This window comes from Pipistrellus kuhlii, unplaced genomic scaffold, assembly GCF_014108245.1.
Source record: "Pipistrellus kuhlii isolate mPipKuh1 unplaced genomic scaffold, mPipKuh1.p scaffold_m20_p_1, whole genome shotgun sequence".
Lineage (NCBI taxonomy): Eukaryota > Metazoa > Chordata > Mammalia > Chiroptera > Vespertilionidae > Pipistrellus > Pipistrellus kuhlii.
Genome location: NW_023425404.1, coordinates 47,180,000 through 47,198,692, shown reverse-complemented (window position 1 = coordinate 47,198,692; position 18,693 = coordinate 47,180,000). Strand labels below are relative to the sequence as shown.

The 18,693-nt window shown below is 36.9% G+C and overlaps 1 protein-coding gene across 3 annotated transcripts in view; it reads left to right on the top strand.

Moving 5' to 3' along the window:
- SLC12A1 (solute carrier family 12 member 1) overlaps nt 1-18,693 on the top strand; it is an 87,717-nt gene that overhangs the window by 7,617 nt on the left and 61,407 nt on the right. Inside the window, exons 3-9 of one of the 3 annotated variants that reach the window (XM_036442889.2) lie at nt 4,679-4,813; nt 4,960-5,035; nt 10,532-10,627; nt 12,376-12,515; nt 14,677-14,787; nt 16,677-16,788; nt 18,510-18,637. In XM_036442889.2, the coding sequence (XP_036298782.1) occupies nt 4,679-4,813; nt 4,960-5,035; nt 10,532-10,627; nt 12,376-12,515; nt 14,677-14,787; nt 16,677-16,788; nt 18,510-18,637 (798 nt within the window). Of the gene's footprint in view, nt 1-4,678; nt 4,814-4,959; nt 5,036-9,294; nt 9,391-9,918; nt 10,015-10,531; nt 10,628-12,375; nt 12,516-14,676; nt 14,788-16,676; nt 16,789-18,509; nt 18,638-18,693 lie in introns of all 3 variants that reach the window. The other 2 variants (XM_036442880.2, XM_036442895.2) reach the window with 2 other exon arrangements.

Here is an 18,693-nt window from a genome sequence, read left to right as displayed (position 1 = left end):
CTAGAAATGTACATACATAATAATATTGGTTATTAAGATATACAAATGTGCCAAAACTGGTTTGGCTCAGTGTATAGAGAGTCGGCCTGCGGACTGAAAGGTTCCAGATTTGATTCTGGTCAAGGGCATGTACCTTGGTTGCAGGCATATCCCCAGCAGGGGGTGTGCAAGAGGCAGCTGATCAATGATTCTCTCTCATCAATGTTTCTAACTCTCTATCCCTCTCTCTTCCTCTCTGTAAAAAATAAATTAAAAAATACATTATACACACACACACACACACACACACACACACACACACACAGATTTATCTAAAAAAATAAAATAAAAAAGATATACAAATGTGATTAAAAACATGTTGTTGTTTTAATTCTGAAATGAACCTTAGGAATTACCTGGTCCTTAGGAATTAGTTTTAAAACATTCCAGTGATAGCAGTCTGAGAGGTCTAGGGGAATGATATTGGACATATGTTGATAATTGTGGAAGCTGAATGATAGGTACAGGAGATATATTATTCTCAACATTGCATATGTTTAAGAATTTCAATAATAAAAAATATTTTTAAATAATGGGGAGGATAACATGTAGGCTTAAATATTTATATTAAACTAGTTCTCAATGATGGTCTAAAGTTTCTACTATCCCAAGATTAAAGGCTAAAAACTTTAAAACGTATCTAGTCAGAACTTAAAGAATAAGTATGTCAATTTTTTTAAATTTACCCCTTAATCTATATACAGTTGAAGCTTTACTACTTTATTAGTATTAGCAGAGCAAAGTTTGTTATCAGATGGTCTTTCTTTTTAATGCACTTTATTTTACCTTCTCCGAATACTTAATGCACAGGTAAAAACTCCTTAGTAAATAAATAATCATCCCCTAAAGCTATGCAATTTAAAATGCATTTATAAAGGTTGTGGGTCATCATTTATGGTAATGGAGTGTGAACAAACAAATTAACTCTAAGTATGAAGGGAAAAAACTGGTTCCAGGCAGCAAGCATAAAACTTTTATTAGTCTTTGACACGTTGGTCTCAGGAACATGCCTCAGCCACCAACCACCCACAAACCCTCCCCCAAAGTCCTGTTCAGTACTTTATCATCATTGCTGTTTGGGCTTGCAAACAAATCACTTATTAAGAAGAAAAACCAAGTTTTGCTTTGCCATGTCAGAAGAGGATGATGGCAAACATAGAAAAATGAAATTGCCTTCAAGTAAACTACTTCAAAGTAAGATTTTCAGAAAACCCAGTGGATGTATCTTCATTTGCCATACCCAGGAAAAGTTTACTCCCTGGGGGACACCCTGACTAACTACATAGCCCCAATTGTATTCCAAGTCTCCTGGTTTATATGGTGCAGCAGTTTCTCAACTCTGGGAATGAGCAATGGAAATAGATTCTGTATTTATACATTTACTATCAGATCATTAAAGCCAATAGAAGAAATATATACATTGAAGGATTTTTCCCCCTTTAAGGTATAAATATATTTAAAATTTTGAAACTTTAGCAGGTTGAACATATTTACCTAAGGGAGGGTTATACATCCTACATTGACTTCATTTAGGAATAGCTGAGAAAATTATTGCCTTACTAATTTCCATATATGATGATTTCCCTGACATGTCCTATAAAAGATTCTTTTTGCTTTATATAGAAAGATAAGTTGAAGAACTATGAAACTTGACTAGAAGAGCATCAGTCAGAAAGATAGGTTCATATAAGGGAAATATTAATATTCTATTCATCCTTCAACCTACTTTGTAAGATTTTTTTTTTACAGCCATTGGTATTCTCATTAATCCAGATCTAAGGGTCACAGTTACCTTCAGAGTTCATCAGAGAGCAAAGCAATTTCCTGGACCAGACCCTCAAGTTCAGGTACAATCATAAAACATGGGTTTTATTCCCAAGACAGCCTTTGTAAAGCAAGTGATTAAGGCTTTGTCTCATGGGATCTCCAATTAATCCAGGAAAAGGAAATTGCCTTCTCCCTGAATGAGTAACTGCTGATGTCTGGCCATGGGATCTTTTTTTTTTCTAAAGCATATTAACATTTAAATAACAATTTAAAAAATTAATTTATTTTCCAATTATAGTTGACATACAGTATTATATTAGTTTCAGTGTATAACATAGTGCTCAGACATTTATACACCTTATGAAGTGATCACCATCTGACACTATCTATAGTTATTACAATGTTATTGACTATAGTCCTCATGCTGTACTTTGTATCGCCATGACTATTTTTATAATTGGCAATTTGTACTTCTTAATCTGGCCATGGGATCTTGATTATTGACAACTTTCAAAGTTTTTTTCCCCTCAAATTAAGTCAATAAATGAATCTCCTAACTAAATAATCTTTTCAGCTGTCATGGACATTTTAACACATTTCTCAATTCCCTGTTCTCATTGATTTTCCAATTGTGGAAAATGAAAGTTACATTTGACCCTCTCAGCTGCCTTATGTTTGTAGAATCCTTTCAGAGAGAAGTTGAATGTTTTAATCAACTGGAGAACAACCTCAACTGTTTCACCCATCTACCATGTGCGGTTCCACAGCTGTTAACGAATATTTACATTGCAAGTATTAGAAATATGATATTCTGCAGAAATTATGTGTATTTTTTAAATTTAAGAATCCATATCTGAATCCTTGTTATTTTACTAATTTATTTTTACTTTTTTAAAAAAATTAACTACTGAAAAATTGTGACTTACATGCATGACTTGCATTTGTGGCTGGAGTACAGCACCAGGTTCTGCCCTGCTAGTTCAGCCTCTACTTCCATGGACTTTGTTTATCCATATCTTCATTGATGTAAATATATGCTGTTGACTTTCAATTATCTGTGCAAATAGGGATTTAAGGATGCTTAAGATATATATTCCAGGTAATTCATAACTAAATTTTAACTATTAATTTGTATCCTTTTTCATTCAACCTTTCCCCTCCAATAATGTCATTAAATAAAATAATCTGGCTTGCGATTTATTCCTTTTTTCTCCCTTTTGGAATGTGGCCTGTACAAAGGAAAGCGTGAGAAAGGGAATACCCAATAGGGAAGGAAGAGAAAAGAAATAGGAATCAAGAATGGATGAGGAACTAAGTTGTCTGATCTTAAGTGATATATATCATGTGTCCTTCAAGACCCCTTATGGATTCAATATGTTTATCAATAGCCTGATGTGTATGGCCCATAGTTGTCAATGAGGAGAAGGAATCAACACCACCATCTTCTGTTCAGTTTAGTTGACATACAATGACTCTTATTGTACTATATTATATTGGCTACCCAAGTGTCACATTAGTATCATGAAAAAAGTCTTATGTGAGAACAAAATTGGGAAATTCTCACTTACATAGAGAAGTAAAAAAATATGCTGGAAGAAGGAGACAGGAAGTCAAACTCATTTTGAATAAACAGCCTAAATTAGAGCCAGTTTACAGTGTGTAGGCTAATGGTACACCAAAGCTCAAGCAAGAATCCCTGAGCATGGCAAGGGCAAGAACACCAATAGCCCCCAAATTAGGTCCTTATAATTAATATGGAATATTTATTTCATACCAGTTTTATTTTAGGGGTTAGGGGGGAAGCCCTTGTTCAAGACCTCTTAGCTGATAATGTCAGAACATATTCTAAACTTAAATACATTTAAAACATGTAAACAAATAAAGTTGTTCTTTAATAATGATAATTAAGTGCTAAATTAAAAGACTTCCTTAATGGTTTCAAAACTCTTACTGGGAAAGATTGATTTTGGGAAACATAATAGAATATAGTTTAACCGTTAAAGAGTCAGGTAGGTGTCAGGTAGGCTAAATTAAGTATTTGCTTCAGAAGTTAATAAGTCATACCTAAAAGAGAAACCAGGGAGCTGTTCTTGAGAGAAACAGAGCTACCACCTTCCCCAATGAATTCAGAGACTTTCTACTAACGAGGAAGTCTTTTTCAAAGTTAGGCATAGGAAAAATAAACTTAAAAAATAAATAAATAACAATTTTTATGCTATGCCTCATTTCACACTCAGCCAATCTTTCTAATTGTGAGACTTCTCTCCTTTTTACAATACTAATAGCACAGCCTACAGTTCTCAGGCAAAGGCATATCATATCGAAAAGAGATTTTCCTACAGGGAGAACATTCTTGTAGCCATACGATGCCTTTAGACCTTTTTCTTAAAAAGAAAAAAATGTGTACCCATTCAATGAATCTTCTTAAAGATACTCTGACATGAGTAGGGAAGTTTTATCATTATTATTTTATATGAATAAAATGAATCCCAGAGAGAATAATGGAAGGAAGGCCAGGTACTCTTAGTAAGGAAGGTTAACTTTCAGGTCCTCTTATCAAGTCTTCTTAAAGACCCTCATTCACTCTTGATAGACTTTCCTCCTTTTATTGCATCTCATCTTCTCTCCTTTGCTCCTTTTGTATTCTGTGAGGTGATATTCTCACTAGTAGAAGAACTGCAGAGATTGATACCACACCTGTAGTCTTAGTGCCTTCAACTTCCCAGGGCAGAAATTAATTATCTTAGAATGTCTAGAATTATTATTTTTTGTCTAAGAGTTTATGTCCATTGTTTTAACATGCTCTGAAATTTTTATGGAAAAGTGTGTTTGTTGACTGTATGCTATGTTTTTGCTCTCTGTAAAAATGCAGAATGTGGCAGTGGCCCCAGGTTCAACTGACAGGGTTGCTAATGGTGATGGGATGCCTGGAGATGAACAAGATGAAAACAAAGAAGAAGATGATAAATCCGGTGGTGTGAAATTTGGATGGGTGAAAGGTGTGCTGGTGAGAAAGCTCCTCTCTTTACAAATGAGAATGATCCATTCAATGTTCTAGTAGACTGTTAACAAGGCCTGAACACCAGGGTTACAAAGACCTGGTTTGCCGCACTATCACTTCTCATGTCTCTTTCAACACCCTTCCATCTGCAGGTAAGGTGCATGCTGAATATCTGGGGTGTCATGCTCTTCATTCGCCTCTCCTGGATTGTTGGAGAAGCTGGAATCGGTAAGCATGTTTCACCTCTCTTATATAATTTTTTATGTCAATTTTAAGTTCAATGAGCAGTTTGTGTTTACCATTAATGCTGAATGTGAGATGAAGGTCACAGAAGAGCATTTGTACTCTTGCTTTCCTCTTAGACTTGTTTGTCAGAGAGGAAAGGTGAAGCATTAACTCCTGAGAGACTGGAATTTTCCAGTTTGTCAACCAGATAAATGCTCAAGGAAATATTTCTACATTTTCAAAGAGTTTTAGGTGTACAGTTATATAGACACACATTCATATTAAATAATAGTATTTATGTTCGTGACATACTGACATTTATCAGAGTATCCCCCTTATGACTATTGGCAAAACTTCACTACGTAAAAATAACTTGAGGAAAACAAGTGAAAATGTGACCTGACTAATAAAAACGCTGAATTGTTGAACATTTTCCAAAAAAAAATAATTCTGTTCATTTCAGATATCAGCAGTAAGAAAACAAAGGTTAATAAAGTATTGCCAGATGGAAGCGTACGTGATAGATAAAACGATTGAGATCATATATATAACTCTTGCTAATTTTTCTAAATGGAAAATGAATGTTGTTGAAATTATTATGAGTGATTACTTAATGTTTAAATATTATATTCTACTTAAAGTATTATTTCCCGTGGCAAATATTTTTATTGAAAGTATATTAATAAAATTTATATAAAAATGTATTTGAATTTTATCAAAGTTCCTTAATTTAAAGTGATAAAAATTGATAATGGTGTTCTACTCTATATATAGAAAATACATTATGGATTCACTCTTAGGGAAGACTTATAAATCATTAGTATCAAGAACATAGACATTTGGATAGGCTTTCCAACACTATTCCAGAATGTATCTCACTTCTCATTCAAAAGGTGCTTGGTCAATATTTAACACCTTTGCTCCTCAAAACACATTCAGAATCATCAGAAGACTACCCGGAAAAAGAAAGGGCTGGGTTGTAAATTGAAAAACTGGAACCAGTTCCCATAGTTTTTCCATGTTTCATGTTTGGCAACAGGCTGGGTTCCTGACAAAGGGCTGCTTGCTGGCTTTATGATGCATGTCAAATGAGTGCTTACAGCCTCAGGGTTCCAGATAAGTATATGCTGTTCCATGGAAAATCTGCATCTTAACATTGCCAAGTTTTTGCTCCAGGGTTTCATGCAAAATTAGGTTTCTAAGGGCAGTTTAGTAACTTATTGAGATCATCAAGAATCATTACTTTGTTTGGAGGTGTGGGCATAGCCAAGGGCAAAAGTAATTCTTTTTAATGCAATTTATTTAACGTCCATATGTTTGGGCTATAATCTGAACTTTAATCAGATCTTACATTGCTCTTCACAGTCAATCCAGTTTCATGTTTATTGCAACACTGTAAAATAGGAAGAATCCTATCTTCTGCTAAACTGCTTATTATGCTTTCAGGCATCCATCTTGTTTTAATAAAGACCTTTTACTTACACAGTTCAATCCTACTTTAGAAGAGAGAGTTCTACCTAAATGGCTATTAAAATAAGTTTCATACTACCCTTTCTTATAACTCTCAGAGAATAGACTTTAGTGAGCAGTAGAAACATACTACCCTTACTCAGTTTTATTGGCCTTTGCTCTAAACTTAAAGCTAAATGAGTTCATTAAGTCCCATTTGAGTCCCCTTTATTGGGTAAGAAAAGAGAAAATACAAATAGTTTCTTCTTGCTTTGGGGATAGCTTGGAGAAGAAACCTGAATACACTGAGCCCAGACCCTGGGGACAAAGCCAGAAGAAAGCTGGAGCCAGGAGTAGCTAACTGTAGCCCTTAGGTAACCATTCTGGAGTCACGAGTGTTGGCTGTTTTGTCCCAAAAGCAAGTGGTAGAATGAGCCAATAATGCTATCTCCTTGTTCTTCTCTGCCTTGGAGACTCTGGCTGAGGCCAGATAGTTTCCCATAAACTTATCAGGCAGGGAAGAAGGATGTGAAAAGCAGTATGACCAAAAGCAAGTAATTTATACTCTGTGAGGGTCATTTTGTCATCTAAAAATTGAGGAGCTGGACGAACGGTTTCCCAATCATTTCTTTGAAGGTAAATGCTAAAGAATCTTGCTGAATAGCCAAATACCAATTGAGACAGGCTGAGGATAGTGCTATAGTTTTCAGACTGTGTGATGTATAAAAATTAAATGGGATGTTAAGTTTGAAAATTGTAGAATCTCCCTAACCGATTGGGCTCAGTGGATAGAGCATCGGCCTGCCAACTGAAGGGTCCCAGGTTCTATTCTGTCAAGGGCAAGTATCTTGGTTGTGGGCACATCCCCAGTAGGGGGTGTGCAGGAGGCAGCTGATCGATGTTTCTCTCTCATCGATGTTTCTAACTCTATCCTTCTCCCTTCCTCTCTGTAAAAAAAAAAAAAAAAATGTATTTAAAAACAAACAAACAAAACACTGTAGAATCCAGGGATTCACTTTGAAAGATCAAACTCAGTAAGTATGGGCATTTTTTAATAGATGCCCCAGGTATTTTCTGGAGTAGGTGATTAGATGACTGTACTTTGAGAAAACTAGGAACTAAATGTTTTCTACCCTACTTTTTAGCATGGGATTTTATGTTTGTGAGAGAGAAACAAATCCCTCCACTGTTTACCTGAATAAAATTTATTTCAGGAGTTCATACCATTTACAGAAACGTATGCAATGCCAAGAGATAAGTTAAGAATTGTTGGGAAAATAGAGGCAAGGGGAAAATTGGGGTAGGGAAATAAAATCAGAGTAGGTTTAATACCCTGAAATGCAACCTATATGGGTCTGTATAGTTGTTGGGCTGAGCTAAACATTTGCTCAAACTTACTCAAAACAAAGTCAAGAGCAAGAAATCACTTTTAGAGTTTGAGAGGCACAAAGAACTCAGGCTACATAGTGATGAAGAGGTGATGCTCACCCAAGATCCCTGCCATAGATGTAAAAAACGCAGTGCAACTATTCCTTAGAATACCACACTTAAGAATGTAAGGTGCCAAAGCAATATGGTCCAAGTTTGCATGTTTTACTCATAGTTAGCTTCTTCCTACTGCATGTGTAAAATAGCCTAGAGACCTATGCTAGTGCCAGGATGTTCCAGTTTCTTCCCTTAATCTCCCTAGACTTCAATATCTCCTGGGGAACGTCCAGAGAGTTCACAACCTCTCTTGGCTGATAACCCTTCTAATCATTCTTGAAACTTAGAGAGCCTGCCAACACTTTCGGAGGATGGCAAATTGTGGGAAGGCAAATATATGGAGGAACTAATAGAAGATAAGCTTATGTTCCTCTGGTACCAATTCCAGCTGATAATGGTCTAGACTTGTCCCTGGCACCTTTACAAATTTATGCCCTGTGTTTGGGCAAATAGAGGGAAGTATCTGCTTTTCAACTACTTTTAGCTCAAAATAATCCTTAGCTGAGGGCACCCTTGCCTTCCTTTGAATTCTGGTTTACCACTCTCTCCCTCTCATAATCATTGACTTCTGTACCATGAGATCCTGGAGGGCAGCTTTCTTCATTTTATTTGTTCTTTGTATTTCTCATGTTATCTGACACATAGCTGGATAGAGAGTAGGCTTTTAATAAACAATAGCTATTATGGATATTGCGGATCAGATCACAAAGCATTGCCACTGATTGTGGTCTGTGTTCTATGCACAATGCTGGCCACTTCACACATGCATTCTTTCTCATTTCACTGCCATTTTTGGCCCAGAAAATTATTAACTTGTCAGAAGTCACATAGCCAGTACATGAAAGTAGTTCAATTTGGTTCTTTCCATATCACTTATCTGCCAGATGAACAACTTGTTAGATTGTATCTAAGTTCCCACTCCCACACAACCAAATCTACATAAAAAGATAGTTACCTGGAAAGATGAACATTTACTCTTTAGTTATAGTAACAGCTTGGTATTGTATAGGCCAATAACTATGTGTATAAGTGCCTTTAGAACTTCATCATCATCACCAGTGAAAGTTCATGTTAAATTTTGACTAGCCATAGTTGCTTCACTGTGTTCCATTTCACACTCCACATCTCAGCACTTGAGTTTGTAGGATCTATACTACTATTGACAGAAAATTTTAGAACTGAGCACTTACTCTGTGGCAATCGTTAGGCCACCTTGTTAACTCAATTTGGTCCTTTGGTGATTGGCCTAGACTTGCTGGGTTTTATGCAAATGACCTAATGAATTGTTCCACCAGTTAATTGCTTTTATTTTTCCTCTCTCAACTGAGGTCTTGGTGTGATTATCATCGGCTTAGCCGTGACAGTGACTGCTATCACAGGTTTATCCACCTCTGCTATTGCCACAAATGGATATGTCAGAGGAGGTAATTAAACTTGTGACCCGCATGATCATTTGTAAGGTAAAGGCAACACAGGCTCAAATAGTTCACCACTGACCTTTCTGGAGTGTTTTTAAAGGTAATCCAAGTTTCCCCCCAGCCCCTCCTCAGGCAGGAGAGATGCCAGAAGAATGGGGAAGGATTTAACCTTTGTCAACCGCCCAACTCTCTCATTCATTCCTCTCCAGCAAGAGAGAAGGTCAAATGTCATGTTTTCTCTTTTCACAGCCAGGGTAGTTTCTCTCCCAGGACATCAGCAGAAGTCAACTTTTCCTTTCCAGGGCTGCAGTTTAGATTGTGTTTACTTTTGGAAACCATCCTTCATCGTAATGAGCAGTGCTCTGGCTTGATCTGTATGCCAGGCAAACCAGTTTCTCTTTAGCACAAAGGAACTCCATTGTGGCCCACGGCTTGGACATGAAGACTTAAACCAAAGGCAGTATAGTTTGTGGCAATACGGAATCCAAGGAAGAAAAGTAAAATGTGCTATCTTTTATCTTTCATTGCTAACAGGTCTTGGAGTTCTCATAATTCTTCTTTCCACCATGGTAACCTCTATTACTGGGTTGTCAACTTCTGCAATAGCAACTAACGGGTTTGTGCGTGGAGGTAAAATTTCTAAGATATCTAATGCTCTCATCACTTCCTACGGGTAGGCAAAACTTTTTATATACTTTTTTTTTTTTTTAATGGGAACAAGAAAGTAGCCCAATGTTCTTGAAGCCTGGCTAACCCTTTGGATGATCTGGATGCTGAAGGAAATATGAGGTACTGTGAGTAGAGACCTGGCCCACTCGGGCCAGCTGTGGTCTCTTTTCTAATGGACTCTCTGGCACATTGCAGGTCCCAGTTTCCAGATGCTCAACTTCCTTGCTCAAATGTTTTATTTTACAGGCTAGTCTGCACTCCGCTTCCTGTTAATTCCTGGACATGGCTTCAATTTTAAAGTTCAGTACATTTCAGGTGTTTCCTAGACCTTCGTGGAATGTGGTTCTTTAGAACATTTCAGGTTTCTCATCGGGAGACTACTGAATCTTCTGTGACAAGAGGCAGACTGCTGCCTCCTGATGTACTGGGGACTTCTTGAAGTACTGGAGCCAAACACTTTTCTTGGGGGATTTTGCAGGTCTTGGAGTCATCATCATTGGCCTGAGTGTGGTAGTGACAACACTCACAGGTATTTCTATGTCTGCCATTTGCACAAATGGAGTAGTAAGAGGAGGTAAGCTGATTCATTTACTTATGACTGTAAGCTTGGTTATGTAGTAACATCTAGAGTTCATTTAATGTTAGAGGTAAAAATTTTATATTGATAGTCTCCAAAGCCTTCAAATAAGACAACATAACCCAAAATGTAAGGGGTCAAACAATGTTCTTCTCAACTAATATTAAGAGATCTCAGAAAATATTTCTTCAACCCATTTCCAGTGATTGAACATGTTTATAAAGTAGAGAGTGACCAGGTGTCTAGAAAGAAGGCATTTTTTTGTGCCTTCGACAAGCCCTGTTGGCTCTCTCCCAGGTCCCTTCAGCATGGGTCTTCTCCAGTGGCCCAGCTGTCACTGCTGAAACTTCCCACTTTGTCCTCAGAGTTCACCCCAACACTATGCTTCCAGCGTCCAACAGCCGTAAGAAGATCTTTAAAAAGAAAAACAAACAAAACAAAGAGTTTCTTTCAAATTATCCAGGAACAAGCAGGCCTACACAGAAAATGAAATACCTAAAGTTGATCAATGTCCAAACTTCTTTCTTCCAAAACCTTCATTCTGCTTTGGTTCCTCAGGGTTTCTATTTGGTTATCTTACCCAAGTCTCCCCACCCAAGAGCTAAAACACCGTGCTACCCACAACACACCTCCTCTCATAATTTATGTGTGGCTCTCATTTTGACCAAGCCTAAGTAACTGGCTAGCCAAATTATTTAATGTAATATGGAAAAAGGAAATAATGGGTATTTTCCCCACTTAGGTAATAGGTTACATTTTCAGAGAGGGCTTTGACCCCTTAACCCACAGGAGTGACTATAGTGGAGGAAATTCCTTTTCAGTAAAGATAATTTGTTTCGTTTTTAGTTATGTTTGTTCAATGTCATTTCCCTACCAATTCTGTCTACCTCTAAGACAAGCTTAGTATAGGAAGCTATTAATTTACTGTGGTCTGTGATAATACAAGCTATCGAGGTCTCTCAACATCAAATCTTTTTTTACCTTCACTGACAACTCTCAGGACTCTATAAGCAGTTAACTAATCCACTCAGTATTTCATGTGCAAAGAAATACTCAGTCAAATACAGAGCTACCTTTTTAAGGTCCAAGGGAGAAGTAATTGTTCCTCCCTACCTTTATTCCCATTTGTCTCCTCCATACACATAGAGGTATTTGGCAGTAATTATGCCTTCTTGAACTAAAAACATTAAAAAAACAAGTATGATTTATAGAGTTGATAATACATAGAACTATACAAATACCTTTTCACACAGCAAATATGTACCAGACAATTATAACAGAAAGGGAGTTAGAATAACAATGATAAACTTCACCTATGTACTTCATTTTCTGCCTAGCCTGCCTGTTTTTAAAAATTTCAGATATAAAATTTTACTTCAGTTGCATTATTGATTTGAACTTTCCAATGAAATTTTATAAAAGACAAAGCACTTTTTGTAAAGTTTGCTGTATTCTTGTTTGTAACATTTGTGTTTAATTAGGTTTTAATAAATTAGATTTCACTGAGTCAGGATAGCTCTATTGTAGATAATATACAAAGTGCAAGGAAGGTTTAAGTTATTCATTAAGGTGACACAGATTCCTAAAATTATTAAGAAAATATAATCTTTTTATTAGAACAATTAATATTTTACATCTTCTCAGATGTTCAGAATTATTTAGCCATATAAACTAAATCCCTTATACAATAAATAAACTAAATCCCTTAGTGGTTCCTCGTGTCAAGTGTGTTGTTTCTGTTTCAGGTGGGGCCTACTATCTCATCTCCAGGAGCTTAGGGCCAGAGTTCGGTGGGTCTATAGGCTTGATCTTCGCTTTTGCCAATGCAGTGGCTGTTGCTATGTATGTGGTGGGATTTGCTGAGACTGTAGTAGACCTTCTTAAGGTAAGTAAAAGCTCTTCTTTTTTACCCAAGCAAGATAATTTGGCTTAATTTGCTTTTTCAGGGTACTAGGACATATTATTATGGCAAGATGAGAAGAAATAGGTTTATTCTGCAGAATGTGGAACTTTGATATAGTTGAAGGAGCCCTAGGCTTGACATTAAAACTAACTAAACCAGAGCGTTGGCCTGTGGACTGAAGTGTCCCGGGTCAGATTCTGGGCAAGGGCACATGCCTCCATTGCAGGCTCCACCCCAGTCCAGGCCCTGGTCAGGACTTATACAGGAGGCAACCAATTGATGTGTTTCTCTCATATCACTATTTCACTCTTTCCCTCTCTCTTCCACTCTCTAAGAATCAATGGAAATTTATCCTCTGGTGAGGATGAAAAAACAAACAAACACAAATCTGACTTAAAATCCTGACTCTCACATTTACCAGCTGTTGGGCCAATCCCTCTATTCATCTGAATCTTGTTTTCAAAATATTTAACATGGACTAATACTCTTCTATGCATTTCATAGAAATGTGGTACAGATCAAATGAAAGAATATATAATGGGTATTATTAGCAGCAGTAACACAGTAGTCTCACCCTCTTCACTGAGGGTCTGTCCTAAGTCCTCCAGTAGATGCCTGAAACTGCAGACAGCACTAAACCTTACATATTCTATGCTTTTCCTATATATACCTATGATAAAGTTTAATTTATAAATTAAGCACAAGAGATTAACCACAATAACTCAATAAAATAGAAAAATTCTAAGAATACCTTATAATAAACATTACATGAATGTGGTCTCTTTCAAAATACCTTATTGTACTGTAGTCACCTTCTCACTTAAAGGAAGCTCTCTACGACTTTGACTTTGGCATATCTGAATTGCCAGCATCACTACCCTTGCACCGTGAAACCATTAAGTAGAATAGGCTACATGAACACAAGCACCGAGATATCATGATAGTTGATCTGATAACCTAGAAGACTACTGCGTGACTGACAGGCAGGCAGGCAGTGTATACAGCATGAACACACTGGACAAAGGGATGATTCACATCCTAAGTGGGACAGAGCAGACAGCACAAGATTTCATCATGCTGCTCAGTACAGCCCTTAATTTAAAGCTTATGAATTGTTTATTTCTGCAATTTTCCATTTAATACTTTTGGACCATGGTTGGCCATGGGTAACCGAAACTATACAGAGGGAAACCACAGATAAGGGTAGGAGGACTACTGTATTACTATTATTATTATAGGTTTACAAACAGAAAGGAAGTTCAAACATTAGAATAACCCACTGCAGAAAACTAGGCTCCATCTAGGTGGTATATGTGTGTGCATATGAATTAGCTGGTATGTTACCTAACTTTTAGTCCTCTCTCTGTGGTAGTGATAACATGCATTGAATTTAATTGGTAACAGTATATTTATTTAAAAATTAGATAAATAAATGAGTGGGTCATACAGTTCATAAGGTATGCTCTCTTCAAAAGAGTATCATTTGTGTAGTTTATACTTTAATTGAATAAAACTTATATTCCAATATACACTTTGGAAAACACTCATTTTCATTCCTCTAGAATTTCTCTGACACACAAAAATAACTAGCCATTCTTCTGAAACAATACAGGATATGTGTATCTACACATACTTTTACTTATTGCTCTAATAGCTTCTAAAGCTGTGATTAGAATGAATCTCTAGAATGTCCAACTCTAACTTTGGCTATCAAAGGCCAGAAAAAAATAATGTTTTTGGTTTTTTTTTTGGTTTTTAAAAATAAATATCTTATTGATTTTATACAGAGAGTAAGGGAGAGAGAGAGTTAGAAACATCGATGAGAGAGAGTCATCGATCAGCTGCCTCTTGCACACCCCCTACTGGAGATATGCCCAAAACCAAGGTATATGCCCTTGACTGGAATCGAACCCGGGACCTTTCAGTCCCCAAGCCGACGCTCTATCCATTGAGCCAAACCGGTTTCAGCAATGTTTGGTTCTTTATCTTCTCAAATTCATGAGCACTTCATTTTTCCATCATCCTGTATGGCCCGACAGTCGTGTATAGTATCTCATCTTACTGTTAAATAATACAATAAATACACAAGGGGGGAAAATAAAAACTCCATCTCTAACTATTATTGTGATTTTTTCCCTCCCAGGAGAGTGATTCAATGATGGTGGATCCAACCAATGATATCCGGATCATAGGCTCAATCACAGTGGTGATTCTTTTAGGAATTTCAGTGGCTGGAATGGAATGGGAAGCAAAGGTGAATTTCACAAAATGAGGTTGTCAACAACCGATGGTCAGGCCTGGAGCAAGTTGCAGGGACAGAAGGAGGCCCATATTTAAAAAGAATTGCTGTTATTACTTGCTATGGGAAAGTTGCAGTTTAGGCCTAGGTGGAACACTAAGCCCTCCAGGCACTACATCCAGGTGGTCATGACTCATAGCTCACATGTGACATGATTAGATCAGTGCTTTGTCCTTCTTTATGTATCATCACAGTGATACAACTACCACGGTTGGTGCCATCTTCATGCTCAGATCCCTTTATGATCATAGCAATGGTACATGCTGGCAGCATGTGTTTCTCCATCACACCCCTAGTAGCCTCTTTCAAGGTGGTTGTGGGTGCTGAAACTCAAAATAAATGGCAAATGTGTTGAAAGAAGGTAATAGAGACAGAAATGATCATTCTCTAAAATCTAGTACTTCAGTAGCAAATTAGAGGGCATCACAAGCCTTGGAACTTGACAATCCCTGAAAATAAAAAGTAGTAAAACAGTTAGTAAACTTCTAAATGATGGGAAGCTTGTTTTCTGAATGCTTTGTAACTATACAGTGACTGGTCTAATTGAAACTGAACTTATATACTTAGAGATAAGTTACGAGACTACTGGTGCTCATCGGCTATGAAAAGATGGCCAAAGCCTTCCATCTATAGAAAGCAATAGGAAACACTCCTACATGGCACTTATGTATGGATTATGCATTCACATATTAAACAAAAAAACGATTAAGTATTTGTCCTGGGCATTCTGCTAGGCACTGGATATTCAGCCCTGAATAAAACAGGCACAATTTCTACCCTAGTTGAGTACATGGTCTTGAGGATCTGAGTAATAAAGGAGATAACAAGTACATATAACGTGGTAAATTCTAAAAGTACTATGAAGGCAATAAGCAGGGCACTGAGATAGAAAATAATGGGAAACCCACTTTCAATGGCTTTATTCCCTGAGGGTAATGATATAGTTTCATAATATAGGGTAGAAATTAAAGTTCTGCTGTTAAAATGCCTAGATTCAAATCTAGTTTACAACCATATGACCCTTAGTAAGTTGTTTAATTTATTTTCATGACTCAGTTTCTTTTTATCTTTAAATATTGATAATACTACCTACTTTTGAAAGAATACTGATAAAGTTAAATTTGCAGCTGTTATATTGTAAACCCTTGGTGAATGTTAGCTATTATTGATTTAGATCCAGTAGTTAAGAAAAGCCTATCTGAAGAGGTAACTAGGACTGAAAGGATGAGAAGAAGGAAAAAGTTCTGCAAAGAGAAGTGCCTTCTTAGCAGAGGGAACAGCGTGTGGAAATGCCAAGTCAATAAACACCCTGAAATGTATGGGAAACCAAAAATAGACAATTTGGCTGGTCAACTTTGCAGGCTGCTTGTTCTGGGAACACATTGGCAGCCCAACATCAAATACACTAAGTGTCCAGGGAATTCTATGAGTCATTCTGTGTTCTTGTACTTCTGCAGTTAGCACTGGGGATGGGAGGAATCCATGGTGCTCTGCCTAAAAAAGGAATAAGCTCTATTAATATTAATGTTAAAAATTTAGGTTTCACTTACATTCCTGAGGACACTGCAGTAAGTTACCTACATACTACTTAGAATGTTCTTGTAATGTCACTTTCAAGTGTCTAAGCACATATGCCCATTGAAAGTGTAATATGTATGCTCAGGTAAAATAAGGCTTATTAAGATATCATTCCATTAGAATCTATTTATTAACTACTCTGGGCAGTAAAGTCTCACCTGGAATAATGAGTTAGAGTCTTTTGTCAAAGGAACATAACTTTCATGTTTTTGCATGAAATTGTTAAATAAATTTATTTTGGCCTTTTTTTTACTTTGCCATTCCAGGCTCAAGTGATCCTTCTGATCATTCTTCTTATTGCTATTGCAAACTTCTTCATTGGAACAGTCATCCCATCCAACAATGAGAAGAAGTCCAGAGGTTTCTTTAACTACCAAGGTACAGTTGACAAATGAGTTGCTTTGTAATAAATAGCTCTCCGTTGCTCACCTCCATCAGCATCTCTGTAACTGCCACTCCATCCTTGGAATCTCCTTGTGATCCAGGGGAGAGCCAGAGGTTGGATTCAGGAGAGCCAGCGTGAATCTCAACCCTGCTGTTTACCAGTTAGAAGGCTCACCTAACATGTTTGGGTCTCAGATTTTCAGATAAGCTGATAATAACAACTTCCTGAGGGGATTTTTAAAAAGCAAGTAAGATTGTGGATGTGAAAGTGTCTTGAAAACCTTCAGGTGCTAGACAGCTTGTTGCTGTCAGAAGAATAGAAGCAGAATGCACATGCAAAAAAGGAGGAGGAAGCTCAGACCATTGGTTAAACCACTGAGAGCACTGAAGAAAAAAATATTCTTTTTTTTTTTCCCCCCCACTGCTAGACTTCTTTGCATCATAGTTTTTAATAGCATTGCCTGTTAGGTTTTTAGGCATAAAAGACTGTAGGAGTTACTTCCTGTAGCATCTTGAGATAGTGTCACTGAGCATGGAATTTGATTGACTTCTCTCCCCTCTTCTACCCCTCAGATCCACTCTTTCCTAGCTTCCCACTCTAGCTTACTCATGGAGCCACTGCTGAGATTTTACAAAGATTTTCCTTCATTTGCTCACTTGTCAGTATTCATTTTCTTTTTATATGATATCATCTCTTTCTTTCTGATTCTTTTATAAGGATTGACTTGTTTGCTTTGCATGTTAACATCTTTTTCCTTGTTACTCTTTTCCCTCCTTCCACCTCTTGCTGTATTTTTTCTGATGCTATAAATTTTCTTTCCTTATGTTTGCATTATTCCAGATTCTTTTGTTCACATTTTTCATTTTTTTTTGCTTTCTTTTCCTCTTCTTCTAGATTATTTCCTTTTCATTGATGACAACCTGAGGCAATAGTATTAATAATTTGATATAAAGATTTAAAATTCAATCTCAGCAAGGGATGAGTAGATGAGAATATTAACAGCAAAATTGTAAGGTAGTCCCCCCCCCCCCCCAAGGTTTTGCAGTTTTAAAAAAGGCATAGAAAAGAAGTGTGTTGATTAAGGTATTTAAGCATGTGAGAATTAGTTGTATAAGTATAGAAGAGTGTATGTATGTGGTATATTTGACCATGAGAGAATTCTTCATTTCTTCATTTCTCAATTTTCTAAGCAAAATAAGTCAGTAGAAAAAGATAAATATCACATGATCTCACTTATTTGTGGAATATAATGAACAACATAAATTGATGAACAAAAACATATCCAGAGACAGAGAAGCAAGGGAGAGTGGGGGGAAGAGTGAGAGATCAACCAAAGGACCAAAGGACTTGCTTGCATGCATATGTAACCAATGAACATAGACATTAGGAGGGGTGAGGGCACGGGAGGGGGAGTCTAGGAGGGCAATGGAGGGAAAAGGACACATATGTAATACCTTGATCAATAAAGAATTTAAAAAATATTTAAAAAATTGCAGAGCTCTGTTCTAGAGATCTAAAATTTTGTGATATGTATTTGACGTTTGACAAAAATTACCATGAGGTTCATCAGGAGCACACCAACATCATCGTTCAGTTCATTTCATTTAGATGATAGGAACTCATTTGCATTTAGGGCTATAGAAACCAAAGGTCACTTTATCTCCTACTCTGTGAAGAATGTCTAATAATAATTTTCTCATTATTTGTGTTGCAGCATCAATATTTGCAGAAAACTTTGGACCAAGCTTCACAAAAGGAGAAGGTTTCTTCTCGGTCTTTGCCATTTTTTTCCCAGCAGCCACTGGGATTCTTGCAGGTGCCAATATCTCAGGAGACTTGGAGGTATGTTATTTGCTCTGTTTTTGTAGTCCCGGGAGGTGGTGGTGCAGTTGGTAGGC